The sequence below is a fragment of the Dipodomys merriami genome, unplaced genomic scaffold, assembly GCF_024711535.1.
Source record: "Dipodomys merriami isolate MVZ:Mamm:240054 unplaced genomic scaffold, mDipMer1.0.p SCAF_2, whole genome shotgun sequence".
Lineage (NCBI taxonomy): Eukaryota > Metazoa > Chordata > Mammalia > Rodentia > Heteromyidae > Dipodomys > Dipodomys merriami.
Genome location: NW_027203381.1, coordinates 11,517,995 through 11,537,753, shown reverse-complemented (window position 1 = coordinate 11,537,753; position 19,759 = coordinate 11,517,995). Strand labels below are relative to the sequence as shown.

Sequence of the window (19,759 nt, the reverse complement as noted above, 5' to 3'; positions counted from 1 at the left end):
CCCAGGCAGGAAAGTCCTCAAGATTCTCATCGCCAATTAATCACCACAAAAAAAAAAAAAAAAAAAAAAAAAAAAAAAAAAAAACAGGCCAGAAGCACTAGCCTTGCCTTGAGCAAAAAAAAGTTGAGGGATAGTGCCTCCAACAGGCACCCTATTCCCCCCCCCCAAAAAAACATCTTACAGACATAACAGTAAAATTGCACATACCCTGTGCACTGGTAGATTCTACTTTTAGATGATTTTATGTGTTGTAAGAATATCATTTCGAGGCAAGCCCTGGTTGCTCATACCTATAATCCTAGCTCCTCAGGAGGCTGAAATCTGAGGATCGTGGTTCAAAACCAACCTGAGCAGGAAAGTCCTTGATATTCTCGCATAAACTACTCAGAAAAAGCCAGAAGTGGTACTGTGGCTCAAGTGGTAGAATGCTCAGGCCCCAGGATTGGCAAAAAAAAAAAAAAAAAGTATCATTTCTCCGTAACACTTTAGGAATACTGTAATACTTGTAAATTGTTGTGAATGTTAGTTTTTACCTTCTTTAAATGTGTAAAGAACAAAACAGGTGTTGGCTATATGATTGTATAAGCCACATTTGATTGTGATTACCCACATCAGACCTTGAGAGACCATTAGTCTAACCATTAGAAAAACATCAGAAAAATGTCAAGGGACATTCTACAAACTATCTGGCCAGTTACTCCTCAGAACTCAAAAATAAGAAATATTTGAGTACCTGTTATAATCAAGAAGAGCCGAAAGAGACACAGTAAATGTGTATGGTGTCCTAGATGGAGTCCTAAGACAAAACAAAACAAAACAAAAACATGACTAGTTCATTAACTTGTGACAATATAACATGTTAATAAGAGGAAAACAAAAAAGTTCTTAAGACTCCAATCTCATCAGAAAAGGCTGGGCATACTGGTGGGCACCTGTTACTCTAGTGACAGCAGAAAACCTAAATAGGACTATAGTCAAGGATGGGCCAAGGAAAACTTGAGACTATCTCAAAAATAACCAGAGCAAACGGAGTAAGAGCTATGGCTGAAGAAGTAGAGCCCCTCCTAGCAAATGCAAAGCCCTGAGTTTAATCCCCAGTTCTACCACAGAAACAAAACAAACAAACAAAAACCTTAAGTTTGGGGTATACAGGAACCTTCTATATTGTCCCTCAGTAATTCTATGGATCTTCTGCTGTTCTAAAATTCTTTAAAAAATCATTAGAGATTAATTTCAAGAAGCCACAGACTTACCTCTTGACTATGTTAGCCCTATAATTGGCCAAAATATCTCAAACTTTGAACAAACTATGAATGAGTCTATTTAGCTGAGTGTGTGTGTGTGTGTGTGTGTGTGTGTGTGTGTGTGTGTGCGCGCGCGTGCGCGTGTTCCCTGAGATTTTTTTGCCAAGGCTAGCTCTTCACTTCCTACTTCTTCCCACTTTTCTGGTACTTGATCCGGGATAAGAGTCTCTAGGACTCTACTGCCTAGGCTGGCTTCAAACTACAATCCTCAGATCTCAGCCTCCTGAGTAGCTAGGATTACAAATTTGACCACACCCTAACCCCCTCCACCCCTGCTTATTTAGCTTTTTGTCATTTAATGAAAACAATAGCTTAGAAATCCTGAGTGATGTCCACAGCAGTATTCTTTGCTATTTATTCCTATTTGCATGCCTTCTTCATTTGATTTGGAAAGTTTGAAACTGATAAAACCTAACACGACTCAAAAAATAGCTTTGTCATTACTCTTACAATTTGTGCTAAATAAGCCTTTAGATTATTTCAAATTAATCTATTTTATCTTATTTTGTTTTAGATGAATTAAATAATTTTGGACATCCTGGTGAGTAAGACAAACAGAATATTTTAGTTTTAGATTAGTAAATTGAGGACAACAAAAACACTAGACACTCTTTAGTAATCCTAGCAACTTGATTTGTTTTGTTGAAATAATAAAAACTACAGTTGAAATTACTACTTACTTGCAGTTCGGTTTCATACAAATGAGAATCAATAATGTTCTTGATTACAAAAATATAAGGGTAGGAAAATATTTAACGTGACAGAAAATCAATGTATATTCCTTATATCAAGAAGGAAGTTAAAGAAGGAAATGTATGATCTTTAAATTGCATGATAAGCATATTTCAAAGAGTGATGAGTCACATTCCTGAGCTCATCAGACCCTTAGTATCTGTGGTTTACACATCGAACATCTGAAGTCAGGTGTGTTAGTGAGGATAGTGAGTGAGCACTATGCAGACAAGCTGGGCAGTGACCTTGAAAAGACTGACAAGCGGAGGAATATGCAAACCTCGTTGTCCAGCTTTAATCACAGATTACTGAACAAGCTAAGCTAAAGGGAAAATTTTTAACTAGGATAAAAGGTATACCAATAATGAGAACTACGAAAAACCTTGATAAAGGTTATGGACATTCTGAAAAGCAATAAGGGAACCTGGCAGTAGATTTGAATAAAATTATAGAGAAGTACATTAAGAAGGCAGTTAGGTAATTTCATATTTAGAGAAACCTATGTCTCATTATTTTAGTGTGTAACTGGTTTGCTTGCCTACCTGCTTTTCTTCTCTTTCTTCTCTTCCTACTCTGCTCCGTCTCTCTCCTTCCTTCCTCTCTCTATTTCTTTCTATGTGTGGTACTGGAGACTGATCCCAGCACCTCACACATGCTAGACAAGTACTCTACCACTGAACCCCGAGCAGTGTGTTTAGTGTCCTATTTCATAAACATCTATCATTGTACATGCATTTTGGGCTGTGCTGATTATATATAACCAAATTGGACAAAGCAGAAAGACACTTGCAGAACTGTAATGTGCTCAAATTCATGCAAAGCCTCCATGAGACATGCTCACCCACCCAAACATCAGTACTTCTTGAAAAACACCCTAGAAATTGCTTCTCTTTGTCTGGATTGAATTTCTTTTCCTATATTTATTGTTTGTTGTTTCTTTCCCTTTAATGAACATGTTGAAATTATTTCATAAAATGTGTTTTTTTTTTTTTTTTGGGTCCAGTTGTGGGGCCTGAACTCTGGGCCTGGGCACTGTCCCTCAGCTCTTCAGCTCAAGGCTAGCGCTCCACCACTTGAGTCACAGCACCACTTCCGGCTTTTTTTCTTTTTGCTTATATGGTGCTGAGGAATCGAACCCAGGGCCTCAGGCTTGCAAGGCAAGCGCTCTACCACTGAGCCACCTTCCCAGCCCCTCATAAAATGTTTTGCTTACACATATCGTTAAACTTCTAAATTTTCCTGGCCCCCTCTTCCCTTACTGTCCCAGGATTTGAGAGAAAATTTGAATGTAAAAGAAGTGTTGTGGAAGTGGCGCTGTGGCTCCAATGGTAGAGTGCTAGCCTTGAGCTGAAGAGCTGAGGGACAGCGCCCAGGCCCAGAGTTCAGGCCCCATGACCGGCAAAAAAAAAAAAAAAGTGTTGTGTTATATATCAGGAAAGCTTGGATGAGGCTCCCATAGCATTTCTATTACTAGCCATGCACAGAGATATTTACCCTCTCCACAGTAGTGGACACATAGATTGAACTACATCTTGTTCTGCATCTCTAACCTCGTGGTACTCATGGGTGAGCAGGACTTTATTCTCTCTAGAGGAATGGCAAAAGTGTTGAATCTGGGATGAAACTCCTTCAGTTAGAGCCCAAATTTGCTATTAGTTTCACAGCTTCAGGCAAATGACCTAACTTCTCTCTCGTTCAGTTTCTTTATCTGTGCAGTGGCATATCACCTCACAAGGCAGACATCTGTATATAAAACATGCACAACAGTGGCGGCGGAGGTGCAGGTGTTAACAAAGACTGCTGCTCCTTGTTATTATTCCCCCCACTGCCCTTCTCAGATTATCATTATTACAAGCTGTCAGTTACCAAAGAAATTCTCCTCGCTTGACTCCAATTCTATCCATGCTGTTTTATTAAAAATCTGAATATCTGCTGGGCGCTGGTGGCTTATGCCTGTAATCCTAGCTACTCAGAAGGCTGAGATCTGAGGATTACAGTTCAAAGCCAACCTGGGCAGGAAAGTCTGTGAGACTTTTATCTCCAATTAACCACCAGAAAACCAGAAGTAGCCCTATGGCTCAAGTGGTAGAGCACTAGCCTGAGCAGAAGAGCTCAGGGATAGTGCCCAAACTGAGTTCAAACCCCAGGACCAAAATCAAAACAAAACAAAAATCTGAACACCTTAGAAATGTAAGTAATTCATTAGCAAGTCTATTCTGTATTTTTTCCTTTTAAATATTTTTCTCTAATTGACATAAAATGTATGTATTTGCTCAGTACAGTATTGTAACCAGTAATTGATTCTTCAAAATCTTTAATTATTTTAATTATTTTTAAAAGTACAGTTGTTGCTCTATTGTGCTATACAACATTAGAATATTTGACCTCTTTTGTGTTTAGGTACTCATTATCAGCCCTTTCTGTTCCCCCACCTTTCCAGCTTCTAGAGACCTTTTCATTAACCTATTTTAATAATGCTGCTGCTATTTTCCTTCATTGCTTTCCATTTAGCTTGAGTCCTAAAAATATCTGTATCTTGAATGGTGACATGTTTTTGCTTTCTTATCTTTGTATAGATAATAAAGAACAAACAATTGACCAGCCTTTAGGTGAGTAGAGTTTAATGTGCATGATCAAATATAAATGTTTAACTATTTTTGATGAACATGAAGGGATTTATTTTAACTATTTTTGTAACTATTTTATCATGGAAGCCAAATTTTTATTGTTGATATTTGAAGAAGAAATATAAAGAGGCTTTATAAAATTACAGATTCGGTTTCTGGTGTCTTCAAATTCTATGGAGTAATTTCTGTGTTTCTTGCAACATGCAAACAAAAAGAAGTGTGTGCATGATTTGCAGAGAGAAAGAGGTGAGGGTTAACTCTTTGTGGGGTAGAACTTAGGAGAGAGCTCTACAGAAATTGGATTTGGAGTTTGCATGGAAAGAGGAGGATTTAGATGCAATATAAATGGATGTTTTGAATGGATGTTAAGAATACCTTGGAAGAGAAAATACAAGAGAGAAAAAGAAAAACAAGAAATACAAGAAGATATACGTGAGATGATGCCGTGAAAGTTTAGCAGATTAACACTTAAAGAGGATAGCTGGAATATCTCTAAGGTCATAGGTTCAATCTCTAGTACCACAATTAGTAAGTGAATAATAAAATAGAAAAGAAAAATAGTTAAAGAAAGTAAAAGAGTCAACATTCTCATCCTGGGAGGTCAGGTGAAAGAATGTCTAATATTTGTCCTTTGGATTAAATGACTGAAGAAAAGGTTGCTGACAATGAAATTCTAGAAGCCCCTACCTATTTATGAATCAGGTACATAGTTTTACTGTGGATTCAAGTGTGGATAAATTGTGTAATAAAGTGGATAAAGAATGATTCAAAAGGAAATATGTGAAGACAATATAATTTGTTGGGGGGAAAAAGTGGCGACATACAATTCAGATTTCTTTGTAAACTGAGAAAATATGAGAATGTTTACATTAGAGAAGCAGAATCTCCTAAGGCTGTGCAGATTACAGGTTAGAGCATCCATCAAAGAGTAGGCAGTTTTTATACCCATTTCCTAGAGAGGATGTCTGGGATTTGGGGCCAACTAAAGAGAAATGGCTTGATCAGAATCTTGAACATTTTTTAAAATTAGAAGAGAAGATAGTGAACATATTGAAAGATATCTTAAGAAGTTGACATTTTCAATTGATGGTTTTCCTTTTTAGGTAAATCTATTTAAAGGACTGAAGAAAAGAGGAGTAAAGTCTGAATGTAGAACTTGTGTACTGGCAGAGGTTTAGTTGCTTGGAAAATAAAAGCTACCATCTACAAGGGAAAGAATATTGACAGAGTCAAACTACAGATTTTAAAAATTATGAATTCACAGTGGTACAGATCTGTGATGTGAATTCTCTGTAGCAGAAATCGGCAAATGAAAAGACAAAACTTATTAACTGGTCCTTCTGTTCACATCTACACATCAGGCCCTGTGGTAGCCAGTTTTATCGAGGTCATATCCAGAGAGAAACAAGAGAGTTGGGATTTTAAGGAATTAGCCAAAACTGCATAGGGAAAGAAAGTCTTGAAAAGATTAGTAAATAGGAGAAATAGGAGAAATAAAGATTCAGGGGATTTAAAGAGGATGCTAACTTGGAAGACCAAGTGCCACCAAGGAAATGTATTACTTGAGATTTCACAGTTGCAGTAGCTCAGGTGATGGCCAGGTCCAGGGTTTGATCCTGGAATTGATCAACCATGAAAGTGAAGGCACTGGATGCTGAAAGAGACAAGGAACCATGAATTGCTGCCTTTAAAAAAGAAATGTAGGCCAGGCTCCGTTGGTTCACGCCTGTAATCCTAGCTACTCAGGAAGCTGAGATCTGAGGATCACAGTTCAAAGCCAGCCCTGGCAGGAAAGTTTGTGAGATTCTCACCTCCAATAAACCACCAGAAAACTGCAAGTGGCACTGTGGCTCAAGTGGTAGAGTACTAGCCTTGAGTTGAAGAGCTGTGAGACAGCACCCCAGCCCAGAGTTTAAGCCCAACGACCGGCAAAAAGAAAAAAAAAATCTGCCAGATGACCAATGCCTACAATGCTAGCTATTCAGGAAGCTGAGATCTGAGAATCTCAGTTCAAAGCCAACCAAGGCAGAAAAGTCTGTGAGATTCTATCTTCAGTTAACCAGCCAAATTCTCACAGCAAGAAAGCCAAGCAAGAGTACTAAATCCCTGATTTCAAACCTCAGGAAAGGCACCAAAATGAATAAATATTTGTTATAGCTAGGCACCAGTGTCAGGAGCCTGGGATTAAGAAGCTCAGGGTTCAAGGGCAACTTAGGCAAAAGTTTGTGAGATGCCATTTGAACTATAGCTGGGCACAGTGTTACATGCCTGTCGGCCCAGCAACTCAAGCCACAGGATGAGAAGCAAATGAGGAGGATCAACATTTTAGACTAGCTAAGGTTCATAAGACTCATCACAACAAAAAAAGCTGGGCATAGTGGCGTGTGCCTGTCATCCCAGGAATGACAAGAAGCACAACAAAGGATTGTGGTCCAGGCCAGCTTAGTGAGACGAGACCCTCTCTGAAAATAATCAGAAACGGGCTGGAGGCATGCCCAGGAAGCATGAACACCTGAGTTCAAAGCCCAGGACTGCCAAAATTTAAAAGAAAGAAAAAAGAAAACCTTCAGTCATAGTGCTGTTTTATTGCTGTTGTTATTTCATGTGTGTATCTGTGGGGGGTGGGGGGTCATAGGGCTAAAGCCTGGGCACTGTCCCTCAGTTCTTTTGCTCAAGGCTAGTGTTCTACCACTTTGAGCCGCATCTCCACTTTCAGTATTCTGGAGGTTAATTGGAGGTAAGAGTCTCACAGACTCTGGCTGAGCTGGCTTTGAACTGCAATCCTCACATCTCAGCCTCCTGAATAGCTAGGATTATAGTCATGAATCACCAGTGCCCAGCATAGTGCTAAGTTTTCATGTATTTCAGCTCCATTATCTTGCACCCAGATCTCTAAATATCCCTGTTAAAAAATACCTGATAAAAAAGTATTCTGACTGGATGCTGGTGACTCACACCTGTAATCCTTGCTACTTAGGAAACAGATTTTAGGATTATAGTTCAAAGCCAGCCCCAGCAGGAAAGAGAGACTCTTTATCTCCAATTAACCACCAAAAAGCAAGAAATGGAACTGTGGCTCAAATGCTAGAACACTAGCCTTGAGCCAAAAAAAACTCAGGGATAGAACCCAGGCCCTGAGTTCAAGCCCCTGGAGAGAGAGAGAGAGAGAGAGAGAGAGAGAGAGAGAGAGAGAGAGAGAGAGAGAGAGAGAGAGAGAGAGACACTATTCTAAACAAAACAGTATTTTCTGTAGTGAGAAGCCATGTGTTATGTATGCACATAACAAGGTCCAAATATGAATTTGTCACTGAAGAGTTTAATAATGATACTAATTACTTAGTTTTTAATGCACTTAGTTATAATACTAATAATGAAATGTATAATTTGCCCCTTAGATGCAGACATTTCCTTCATTTTTATAGATGAAAACTTGAAACTGTATTTAATATAACTTGCTCGGGATTATATAATGAATAGTTAAATTAGGATTGATGCCCAGATATCAATAGATGCAGTACATGATGCATGCTATATAATAGAAATCATTACATCATTTAATCATGGGGATACACTTTGAGAAATATGTTATTAGACCATATAGATCCATTACTCAGTGTAGCCTCTGCTATCAAGAAATAAATAAATGTGAATATGAGACAAACACGGCCGTGGCTGTATCACACAGCATACATAGTAGAAATCTTTGTCTAGGAGAGTCAGGGAAGGCAAAGTCCAGGTAGGATTTTTAAAGTTAAATTGGAGGTCCCCGTTACAGAATGTGAGAAAGTGTTTTTGAGGCAGAAGAGCAAAGGCCTAAGTGGTACGGTGGGGTACAAGCGGGTCAGTATTCCTGGCAGGTAGAGTCCTAAAAGTATTGTTGTCCAGACAGAGGCTGGACAGGTGGAGTGAGGCTGTGCCAGCTGCAGCCTGAGCACGAAACAGAGGCTCAAGTGAGGACAGATCAGTCTTCTCCGAAGTCCCGTGTGCTCCTGCTATGTCTGCCATGCTGGTCCTCTTCCCCTTTTTTGAGTGTCGGCATGAAAGCAATACAGTGGAAAGATGTGTTTTTTAGTCAAGAAGCTCCTATTTTACCTTCTACTTGCTGTGTGACTTACTGTGTAATAGATGGGTAACAGAGAAGACCACTTCCCTTTCTTGCCAGGGTGCCAACTGGGCACTTCCTGCCCCCACCAGCCGCCCCAGTGAACACTGAAGCATGACAGCAGGCTGATCTGGACCCCATCTCTGGAGAAATGAACTCTACAAAATTTCCCATTCTGTAAAGCCTGCATGAGCCCTCCTTCCCACAACACCCTCCACAAACCTCTGCTATAGTGTCTAATGATGAGAAAGACCTAGGGAAGTGAAAGGGAAATTTAAGAAATGGGGGCAGCGGGGGGGTGGGGAGGAGATGACTGATGGTCGTCCTGTCCGCCAGGAAGATAGCTTGGGAGGTAAGGCCAGAAATCCTTCAAGATGAAGAGATCCAAGAGAACCATGTGCTTAAGAAGTCCAGCTTCTCATTTAAGAGAGAGAGAGAGAAAGAAATGATTTTAAAATAAAAGAAAAAAATTTAAAAAAAAAAGAAATGTACGCATTATCCTGCCCATGTAATTGTAACTCCTCTGTACAGTATGTTCACAAATAAAATTAAATTAAATTAAAAAAAAGAAAAGAAAAAACCAGAGAAGAAACATATGAATTAAAAAAATAATAATGGAAGCTAAAAGGCTTGACATGCATGAACGAGGCTCTGGTGGCTCAAGCCCATAATCATAGCTACTCAGGAGGCTAAGATCTGAGAATTGCAGTTTGAAGCCATCCCAGGCAAAATAGTCCCCATGAGACTTCTATTTCCAATTAACCACCAGAAAAATGGAAATGGTGCTGTGGCTCAAAGTAGTAGGGCCATGAGCGAAAGAACTCAGGGACAGCACCCAGGCTGTGTCCAGCCTGTTCAATGACCGACGGGGAGGAAGGGGGAGGGGAAGTGACCTAGTTGAAGAAAAATCCCTATCAGGAGCTGGATGTGCCTCAGTTTGATGTTCCAAGTCTCAGATCTATTTTTGGAGTTTCTTTGCCTGGTACAGTATAGAGAACAATGATGCAGATGTTCCCAGTCAGATGTCTTGCATGAAGGTGGAGTTTGCATGGAGAAGACCAGCATGAAGTGTGAAGGAATCAAAAAGGTGGATGAAATGGAAGTGGCCTTGACCAAGAGGCTCTGAGCTTGGAAGCCTAAAGCTGTAGCCAGTTTCAAATACTGCTAGAGCAGTATTTGTGAGACCTTCCAGAAAACTTGCTTACCAAAGAGCTTATGTCCCCATTGGAAGTCTTGTAGGAGGACCAGAGACCTCAAGAATTCCAGCGTTTGCTCAGGATGTTCCTGGAATGTACCTTCTTATACCTTGAGCTGCCTTCTGATTTCCTGCCTTGTAAACATAGACCATGTTATCACCAAGGAAGCAGAAACAAAAATGAAAACAAACAGAACACCTCTACAGTACCCAGCCCTGCCATCCACATCAGCAGTCACGTCCTGTAGGTGCTTTCATACCCGCAAAGAGCAAGTGATGAGACTTCTGCACTGCTCCATCATGGCCACGGTGCCCACACTGCCAGAGATCCAGGCTGGCCTTAAAGAGAGCAGAAGGCTGGAGCTTCTTTTGGATTGTTTACATTGGGACCTGTAGAGTAGGGGAACGGATTTATCTAAAGAAGAAAACATATGGGGAGTACAAAGAATTTTGACAGATCTCAAGAGAAAACAGACTTTAAAAGACAAGTGTAAAACCAAGATCACAAAGGAGATAAACCATTCAGAAGAAGGTATTTCGAAAGAAATGAATGAAAATGAATGAGAAATAGTCATTCCCTTTGCCCGCAGCCGTTTCTGCACTGGCAGATTGCCTCACCAAAAGAGGTGGACGGCCTCAGCTGAGATTGCTGCGATGCAGTTGCCAGCGGCACAGTGCGTCCTCTTTAAGTGAGAGTGAGAGCTAGGGCCAGCAGGCACTCGCAGGTCACTCTGGATGATGTGCAGACAGAGGATGAACAACTAGAAATAAAGAGCCAGTAGAGTGTGAGGCCAGCAGGGAGCTGCAAGCTCAGGTTGCTCCAGATGCAGGAGCCAAAGGAGGAGAAAGAGGCTCAGGAAGACTGGGCTCCTGAGCAGCTCCTTGCTAGGCCTGCTAGCCCATAATGACATGTTTGAAGCAAGAGCAGCCAGACAGGCAAGGAACAGGCAAAACTCCACCCAATAAAGACTGAGAGGAAAATGTCCATCAGGGCAGTTTGGTTAGCTGTGGAACCTTCTAGACTGCAAGGCCTGTGCTTTCAAAACAGCTCACCTGCTGCACATTCTGTAAAGGTTCTGCTTATATATCTGATTTCTCAGCAGGATCAGATTCTGGAGGCTTGCGGGGGATACTTGAGTTTTCCAGATTATTTGAAAATGATTTTTCTTTGCTAGCATAGCTTTTAAGCCATAAAAAAAAATACCAGTTTTATTGTCTTGTGATTCCTGGGTTGACTGTTTTCTGCCAGTGGGTCTTCTGCTCTTCTGCTCGTCTCTCCTGGGGTCTCTCGATGGTGGCAGTCAGTTGGTGGCCAGAACATACCCGGCACCTTAGAGAGGATGGGTAGAAGACTCCCCGCACCCTGCCTCCTCCCTGACCAGACTGCTGCTTTCTTTACATGGTGGCTGGACATCGTAATGCTTAGACCCAGGACTGGCAATGTCACACATTATTTTGGTTGGAAAAAAATCACAAGGTCCCCCTGTTCAGGGTTGGAACTAACAACACTGGGGGCCATTTGCTACTCAGCAGCTAAGCATGGACTAGAATGTGAATGGCTCTGTATGCCTGAGGAACTGGGACCTGATTTTATTAGAATGTGGAGAGTAATTAAACGATTCAATGCATCAGAATAACAAGGACTATATAGTCAGCCAATCAGGTTTGATTGTGTGTGTGTGTGTGTGTGTGTGTGCGCGCGCGCTTCGATTCATTGCCTATCCCTGAGCTTTTATGCTCAAGTCTGGTGCTCTACCACTTGGATCACAGCTCTACTTTTGGCTTTTTTTGGTAGTTTATAAGAGACTCATGGGCTTTGAACCACAGTCCTCAGATCTCAGCCTCTTGAGTAACTAGAATTACAGGTGTGAGCCACTGGCATCCAGTTAATACTCGGTTTTTTGTGGATATCCAAAGACTGACAAACACTTTTTTAAAATAAGCATACTTTAATAACAGGAAAGGCTCTCATTGTGATAATTCCTCACATTCAGAGAGTATACAGTATGTACCAAGTCCTTTTCCAGGTGCTTGGGAATATGAACTTATTTTGGATAATTATTGGACAGTGTTACAATACAGAATCAATTTTGAAAAATATCCTGTATTAAGTTATGAAAGATACCTAGGATCCTGTCGTTTCTGTCTTTCTGCGTAAGCAACTGGCATTTTAATTTCCTCCCTTTTTAGCGGGGGGGCGGGGGGGGGCAGGAGAGGGTGCTGGAATCAGACCCAGGACCCTCATCTGCTAAGCACAGGTTCTGCCACTAAGCTACACCCACAGCCTTATGTTTCTGTCTTCCAATAAATGGCTTGTGTTTAAGAACTTGTGGGTGGCTCTTACAGTAAATGTTTTTATAGAAAATTTCTTAGCATTTGTCACCTGAAAACCATCATAAATTGCTTATTTAGTTGCTATCTTAAAGTTTTCTTTATTCTCCTCTCTTTATCTCTCAAATACAAATTTGACTTTCGTTTTCTCTGTACTCTTTCTAATATCTGTCTTTCCTTTTCTACAACTAATTTCCTGGAATGGACCTTATGTCAGCCACAGCCTCTAATTTTCTATGTTCTAAATCCATCCCTGATCTGCTAACCAGGAACTACTTCACCACTAGATTGGACAAGGTAAGATTTGCCTAACTATCATCTTATCATTAAATTTAAGAAAGTACTCCAAGACAGCTTAGGAACTAGCTATCATTAATTATCATTGCTAGATGATACCCATGGCACACACCTGTAATCTTAGCTACTCAGGAGGCTGAGATCAGAAATGGAGATTCAAAGCCAACTCAGGCAGAAAAGTCTGTGAGATTCAGTCTCCAAAATACCCAGCAAAAAGCTGCACTGGAGTCATTGCCCAAGTGATAGAGTGCCAGCTGAGCAAACAAGCCAAGCAAGTGCAACATCAGAGTTCAAAGCCCCCAGAAATAGATCATTGAGGAAAAGTTTTACAAGAATTATAGGCAGTTGATACATACATTTTACCATACATATTTCTGGACCCTTGCACTCTGTAAAGTTGCTATTCTTACCTGAATGGAGTAATGCAACATTCTTTGGGGGCGTAGATTTTGAGAAACGACCACACAGACATCAAGCACACAGTGTAACGACCACACAGACATCAAGCACACAGTGTAGCCCAATGCTATTTTTTTCATGCGGTAAGTACAATGGATGAGGCTGCTGTTGGCTTACCACAGAGGGTTGAACGGTAAATTTATAAGTAGAAAGCACATATGTGCTGTATGATATATGTGCAGTAGATAGCTGAGCCAGTAGCAGTGATTTCTCATCATTAGCTACTGTGTGCCATGTGTCATATAATTGAATGCACTATATTTTTTTTATTGTGAAAATACCGTACAGAGGGGTTACAATTACATGAGCAAGGTAATGAGTACATTTCTCATCAAGCATTGGTGCTTCCTCCTTTGTTTCCCCTTCCCATCCCCCACCCACCCACTCGCCCCCGCCCCCCCCCCCGCACCAGTTATAAAGTTCATTTTTCGACATAACGTCTTGTACATCTCATTGTTGCAATGGGTCCACCTGTATCCCCATTTAAACAAGTTGTTTTCTCCCTTCCCCTCCCCAAATTATACCAACATCAAATACAGTGAAAACAGGAGTTACACCGTGGGAGAGGGACATACAAAGCAACAAAGAAATCATCTTATAAATATGTAAGAAACAATAGCAAGAAAGAAAAACCATTTGAGTCCTTATCTTGGGGTTCATTTCACCTAACATCAACTTATCTGACCGTTTCTGCTTGTCTCAGACATATGCTAGTTCTTGCACTATATATTTTATACCAGTAGCAATGCAGTAGGTTTGTTCAAACCCCTGGACCCAACTCCAGAGCAGCAGAGGTGCAGCCATAAGTTGCATCCAGCTTTCAGGACTGTTCAGGACAGGCTACAGACCTGAGCTGGCTAGTGCTTTTAAAGACAGAGGTACAGGTCTTTTGTCCACCTGTCAAACTTGTTTCCTGTAAGAACCCACAATCTTTGAGGAAAGTCTCAGTGCACTGTTGAGAATGTGAGCTGTTAAGTGACATTCACATAGTCATCACATACCCCCTGCAGAGCCTTATTCCAAACAGGAAATGGTTGGTTTTTTGTTTTTTTTAAGAAACACAGCTACTACAGAAATGAAGTATGTAATCCTTGTGAAGTTCCTGCGATTCTCTTCAAGTCTTCCCCTTACTTGTGCTTATTTGAGCTTGCTCACATGACTTCTTCCTGTCCCTCTTTTCTCTGCAAAACAAAACCTAATTTTATAGAAATCCAATTTTAAACATTCCTTGTTTAAATTTGTTTGAAAAATCTAGTTGAATATTATGTTATGCTGTAGTTTAATGAAATTACATTTCTTTACTAGTTACTGTTATGCTTCTCATATAATTAATAAATACCTTTGCCTAGTTTTCAAAGGTCTCCATAAATTTTAATTGCAATTGTTTGATGCTTTTGCCTATATGTTCCTCTCAGTGTATTAGTCTCCTACATAAGTGATACTTCTACAATGAAATATAATAGATGCCAGGTGCTATATGTCATGACTATAATCCTAGCTACTCAAGAGCCTGAGATCTGAGGATCATGGTTCAAAGGCAACTTGGGCAAGAAAGTCCATGAGACTTTTAACCTCCAGTTAACCACCAGAAAACCAGAAGTGGCGCTGTGGCTCAAAGTGGTGGAGTGCTAACCTTGAGCAAAGTGCTCAGAGACAGCACCTAGGCCCCAAGTTCAAGCCTTCCAACCAACAACAACAACAAAAAAAAATAATAGAAATAAAACCCTACTTGAAATAGTTCAGTCTTAAAATTGTTATTGTGATATAATTTCCACAAGTTTAGTCTTTATGTCCTCCATTAAATGCTCCCCCATTTTTTTTACAGCAAAGGACAAGGTTGCTCTATTGATAGGAAATATGAATTACTGGGAACACCCCAAGCTTAAAGCTCCTCTGGTGGATGTGTATGAACTGACTAACTTACTGAGGCAGCTAGACTTCAAAGTGGTTTCACTGTTGGACCTCACCGAATATGAGATGTGTAATGCTGTGGACGAATTCCTGCTGCTTTTAGACAAAGGAGTATATGGTGAGATGTTTCTAATCTTCATTTTCATAATTATCTACTATTCTCATCATTCAAGCTAGGTTAAGAGTTGAAAATCCAATAAAAATAAGGTAAATACATTGTCAAACTGAATTTTTTCTTATAAAAGTTTGATCTTAATTTGATATAAATAATGAATTCTCTTAGTGTCTTCTTGGTTTGTTTTGTTTTGTCAAAATGTTCTTATTGGAATTCTTACCTGTCATTTGTAATTTTCCTTTTTTATTTTGTTTGACTATGAAAACTAGTAAAGCTTGATGAACAAATAGTAAAATGTAGCCTGGTGCTAGTGGCTCACACCTGGGTACTCAGGAGGCTGAGATCTGAGGCTCAAGGTTCAAAGCCAGCCCAGGCAGGAAAACCTGTGAGACTCTTTATCTCCAATTAACTGCCAAAAAAAACTAGAAGTGGAGCTGTGGCTCAAGTAGTAGAGTACTAGCCTTAAGCATAAAAGCTCAAGGATGGTGCCTAGGCCCTGAGTTCAAGCCCCAGAACCAGCACCAATAGATAGATAGATAGATAGATAGATAGATAGATAGATAGATAGATAGATAGACAGATAGACAGATAGACAGATAGATAGATAGATTGTGCAGTTATATATGCAAAATATGCTGTGTAGAGATTTTTAATATAAAAGTTAAATAGTATGTACATGTGGTCTTTTTCTAAGTGTTTCATGCTATTTTCTATTTTTTTTAGTGAAAATTAGAATTTAATGAGGAAATCTTAATGAGTCATATGAAAGCATTCTTTGTCTTTTCTAGTGCTCAAAACTGAACTCACCCTTACACATGGTAGACAAGCTCTCTACTACTAAGCTATATACTCAACTCTTTCAATTTATAAATTTAAATTTTATACACCTATGACTCAAGATGCATTTCCACAAAAGTTACAGTAGTACATTTTAAGTTTTTTCCCCATTTTTTTACTTACATATGTTAGTAACACTGCATATCATAAAGGATTTTCAGAGATAGAATAGGCTTGTAGTAATTTAATTCCAAATATGGGAAGACAAAATGAGTGGGGCTCATTTGAACTGTATTTCACAGGATGTGCTTACCAGGATACTGTGCAATAATATTTGGCTGCCAGGAAAATGACTTTCCCAAGCTTGTCCTTAGGCCTACAAGTTATAAACAAAAGGTGTCAATTTGGCTTTTTGTTGTTGTTGGCCATGGTGCTTGAGCTCCAGGCTTGGGCACTGTCCCTGAGCTTTTTCACTCAAGGCTAGCACCCTACCACTTGAGCCACAGTGCCACTTCCAGTTTTTGAGTTGTTCATTGTAGATAAGAGTCTCACAGAGATTTTTCTGCCCAGGCTGGCTTCAAACTGCAATCCTTAGATCTCAGCTTCTAAGGGATGAGGAAAAGGCTCAGAGTCCTATGTGAATAAATTTCCTTTCCAAATACTACAGAGTAGTGACTAATGGGAATATCCCTTCACGTTTCTTAAAGAGTAGTCAAAAATGTACTATATAATAGACCTTTTGGCAACTTGTGTATGTTTTCATTCTAGAATCATGTGGATTGTTTGAATATATTCATATTATCTAACTCTCAGAGTTTAGGGTACCTGCATGGCTTAATTAGGAAAAGACTTTCAAAACTTAACTAGAAGCAATGAGGTTTAAGAAAGAAACAGAGAGAGAGAGAGAGAGAGAGAGAGAGAGAGAGAGAGAGAGAGCCAGCCAGCTGTGATGGCTCATGCTTTTCAAGAGGTAGAGACCAGCTAGGGGAAAAAGAGTAAGACTCCCATCACAACAAGATGGGCATTGTGCTCGCAGCTGTAATCCCAGCTACATAGGGAAATGCAAGTAGGAAGGTAGCAGTCTGAGGTTGGTTCCCAGCAAAAATCATAAAACTCTATTAGAAAAATAGCTAAAGCAGAAAGGGGATAGGGGCATGACTCAAATGGTAGAGTTCCTGCCTAGCAAGTGAAAACCCTGGAGGTCAAATCCCTGTAGTGGCTGGGTGCCAGTGGCTCATGCCTGTATTCCTAGCTACTCAGTAGGCTGAGGGAGGATCATAGTTTGAACCCAGCCCAGGCAGAGAATTCCCCGTGAGACGCTTATTCCAATAAACTACCCAGAAAAAAAAAGAAAGCTGAAGGTGGTGGTGTGGCTATTATATAGGTCCCACACACAGTGATACCAAAGGAGGATATTCATAGGAGAAGAACATACAGGGTTTGATTTTTATTGTCATTATTGTGTTTTGAGACAGGGCCTCAAACAGGAACCTCCTGCCTCAGCCTCCCAAGTTCTGGGATTATAAATGTGCACCACACCTAGCTGAGAATTTTCCACATATTTTCTCTATTTTCAGAAATAATAAATAGCCATGAGAAACTGGATTCTTACATCATGTTGCCAAGAAATAAAAGTCTCTAAAAGTTTAATTTTCAGAATCATATGTTAACTAAGTATTATTTGACATTTCCAAACATATCAGTTTTTGTCTTCTATCTTTGAACATTGTAATGAATGCAGTATTCGAGATAGACTTTTAGAAATACACTGATTTGAACTTGATTGTTTTACATAAAACATAATTCCCATTGATATAACTGGTTGCATATTTTGGTTCACAGTGCTTACATCTTGCACAAGTCATTTGGGGAGAAGAAAATGTAGTTTGTTTTAAATGTGTTAACTTCAGTTAGCAAAAAATATATATACATATATATAAACGTGTATATATATACATTGTACTTTATATATAGTGTGTATATATATAATCATTTGTTTTTTTTAATTTTTTTGTGAACATACTGTACAGAGGGGTTACAATTACATGGGCAGGATAATGCATACATTTCTTATCAAGCATTGCAGCCTCCTCCTTTGTTTACCCTTCACATCCCTTCCCAGCCTCCCCCCCACCCCCCCATATATAATCATTTGTGTACACACTTGAGCATCTTGAATTATGTTACTTTGGTCATCTATTAAATTTTTACCAGGTCCCTTCCCCATGCAAAGAATGCATGGATAAAAATTATACTGTTTCTACCCTGAAGAAGATAAAATTGTATATTATTAACTATATATTTTTATGAAATAGATTGTACATAAGACAGCATGTTGATATTGTTTTAAAACAGAATTTAAGTAAAGAATGTTGCCAAAATAACTTAAAATGCAAATTAACATCATAATTGGTTATTTCTTAAATTTGCTTATATCAGACTGAAGAAAATAAGTGACTTTTCAAATGTGCTGTGTATATGTTGAAAGCATATATAGAGTTAACACTTACCTCTTCTCTCTGCCCGTCTTGCCCTCTCTCTCCCTCCCACCTCCAGGGTTATTATATTATGCAGGACATGGCTATGAAAACTTTGGGAACAGTTTTATGGTCCCTATTGATGCTCCAAATCCATATAGGTCTGAAAATTGTCTGTGTGTTCAGAGTATATTGAAATTAATGCAAGAAAAAGAAACTGGACTCAATGTATTCTTGCTGGACATGTGTAGGAAAAGGTAAAATATCTCATCTTAATTAATTTTTGTATGTAAATTAACTGACACACCTCAGGCAAGCCCGGGAAAGACTAAGAACCATATGAGTTTATGACTTTCTCATTGTACATTGAAACCAAAGGTAGGTGAGGACAACGTATTTTTGCTATGGATGCTTAGTTATTATAACTCTTTGCATCTTTGGTATGGAAGAAAATGAAGAACTCCAACACAAGAAGTCAGCTCTCTAGAATGCTGCTGCACGGCTCTTCCAGCCCCTGCAGCTATCCCTTCAGTAAGTAACAGAACCACAACCCTAGAGTCAGGGCATGGCGTGTTCTTGCAAAGGTACAAAGTACAGCCGAAGTAGATGTTTGAAATCTTGGATCCCATTTGTCTGCCATTGCATCCCTAAGGAACAGAACCAATTCCTTACCAGTTTACTCATTTTTTGATTACTCATCAAAATCCAATGCCAAAATTCAAACATAACTTTAGTTTTAAAACTAACAGATAAGCCAGACATGCATCTATACAAGCATTTTGGAGGCTAAGGCAGTAAGATCCTAACTTTGAGGCCAGCCTGGGCTCCTTAATAAGAGCCTATCTCAAGAAAACAAAACAATGATTACAAAAGATAGGACTCTTTGCTGCTACTGTAGGATAGTGTAGGAGTCTTGGATTCCTTTTGGTAGATATGGTGCTGACAGGATGAAAAGAATTTTACACATATAATTTTAAATTATGTATACTAATGTAGTATTGTATTTTCCATTGTTTTTGTGGAAGAATTCTGTTTTAACCTGTTTATTTTATCTGCCCTTCTTTTTTCCAAACAGAAATGACTATGATGATACCATCCCAATCTTGGATGCACTAAAAGTCACTGCCAATATTGTGTTTGGATATGCCACGTAAGGAAACTGCACTGAGATTCCTGTTAATCATTTATGTCTCTTGTTGTAGATTAGACACCTTTGAAATATCCACAGACATCTAGGCATACATTTGCCTTCTTTTTGTTCTTCGTAAAAATCTGTAAATAACTGACTTTAGCACTCCAGTCTTGGTATCTTATCACTCAGCACCAAAGAATTTACTTCCTGCTGGAAGATGAACTCGTTTATTAGCGTGCCATTCGAATGGTAGTGTTCATGGACATCCTACTGGCAAGTGTTTGCTTCTTTTTTTTTTTT

The 19,759-nt window shown here is 39.5% G+C and overlaps 1 protein-coding gene across 3 annotated transcripts in view; it reads left to right on the top strand.

Annotated features, from left to right (window-relative positions):
- The window catches only part of Malt1 (MALT1 paracaspase), a 53,268-nt gene that overhangs the window by 23,260 nt on the left and 10,249 nt on the right, over positions 1 to 19,759 (top strand). For 2 of the 3 annotated variants that reach the window (XM_070029043.1, XM_070029042.1), the window contains 5 exons: positions 1,819 to 1,845; positions 4,613 to 4,645; positions 14,873 to 15,076; positions 18,407 to 18,584; positions 19,403 to 19,477. In XM_070029043.1, coding sequence (XP_069885144.1) covers positions 1,819 to 1,845; positions 4,613 to 4,645; positions 14,873 to 15,076; positions 18,407 to 18,584; positions 19,403 to 19,477 — 517 coding nt within the window. The remainder of the gene's footprint in view (positions 1 to 1,818; positions 1,846 to 4,612; positions 4,646 to 14,872; positions 15,077 to 18,406; positions 18,585 to 19,402; positions 19,478 to 19,759) is intronic. The other variant, XM_070029044.1, reaches the window with a different exon arrangement.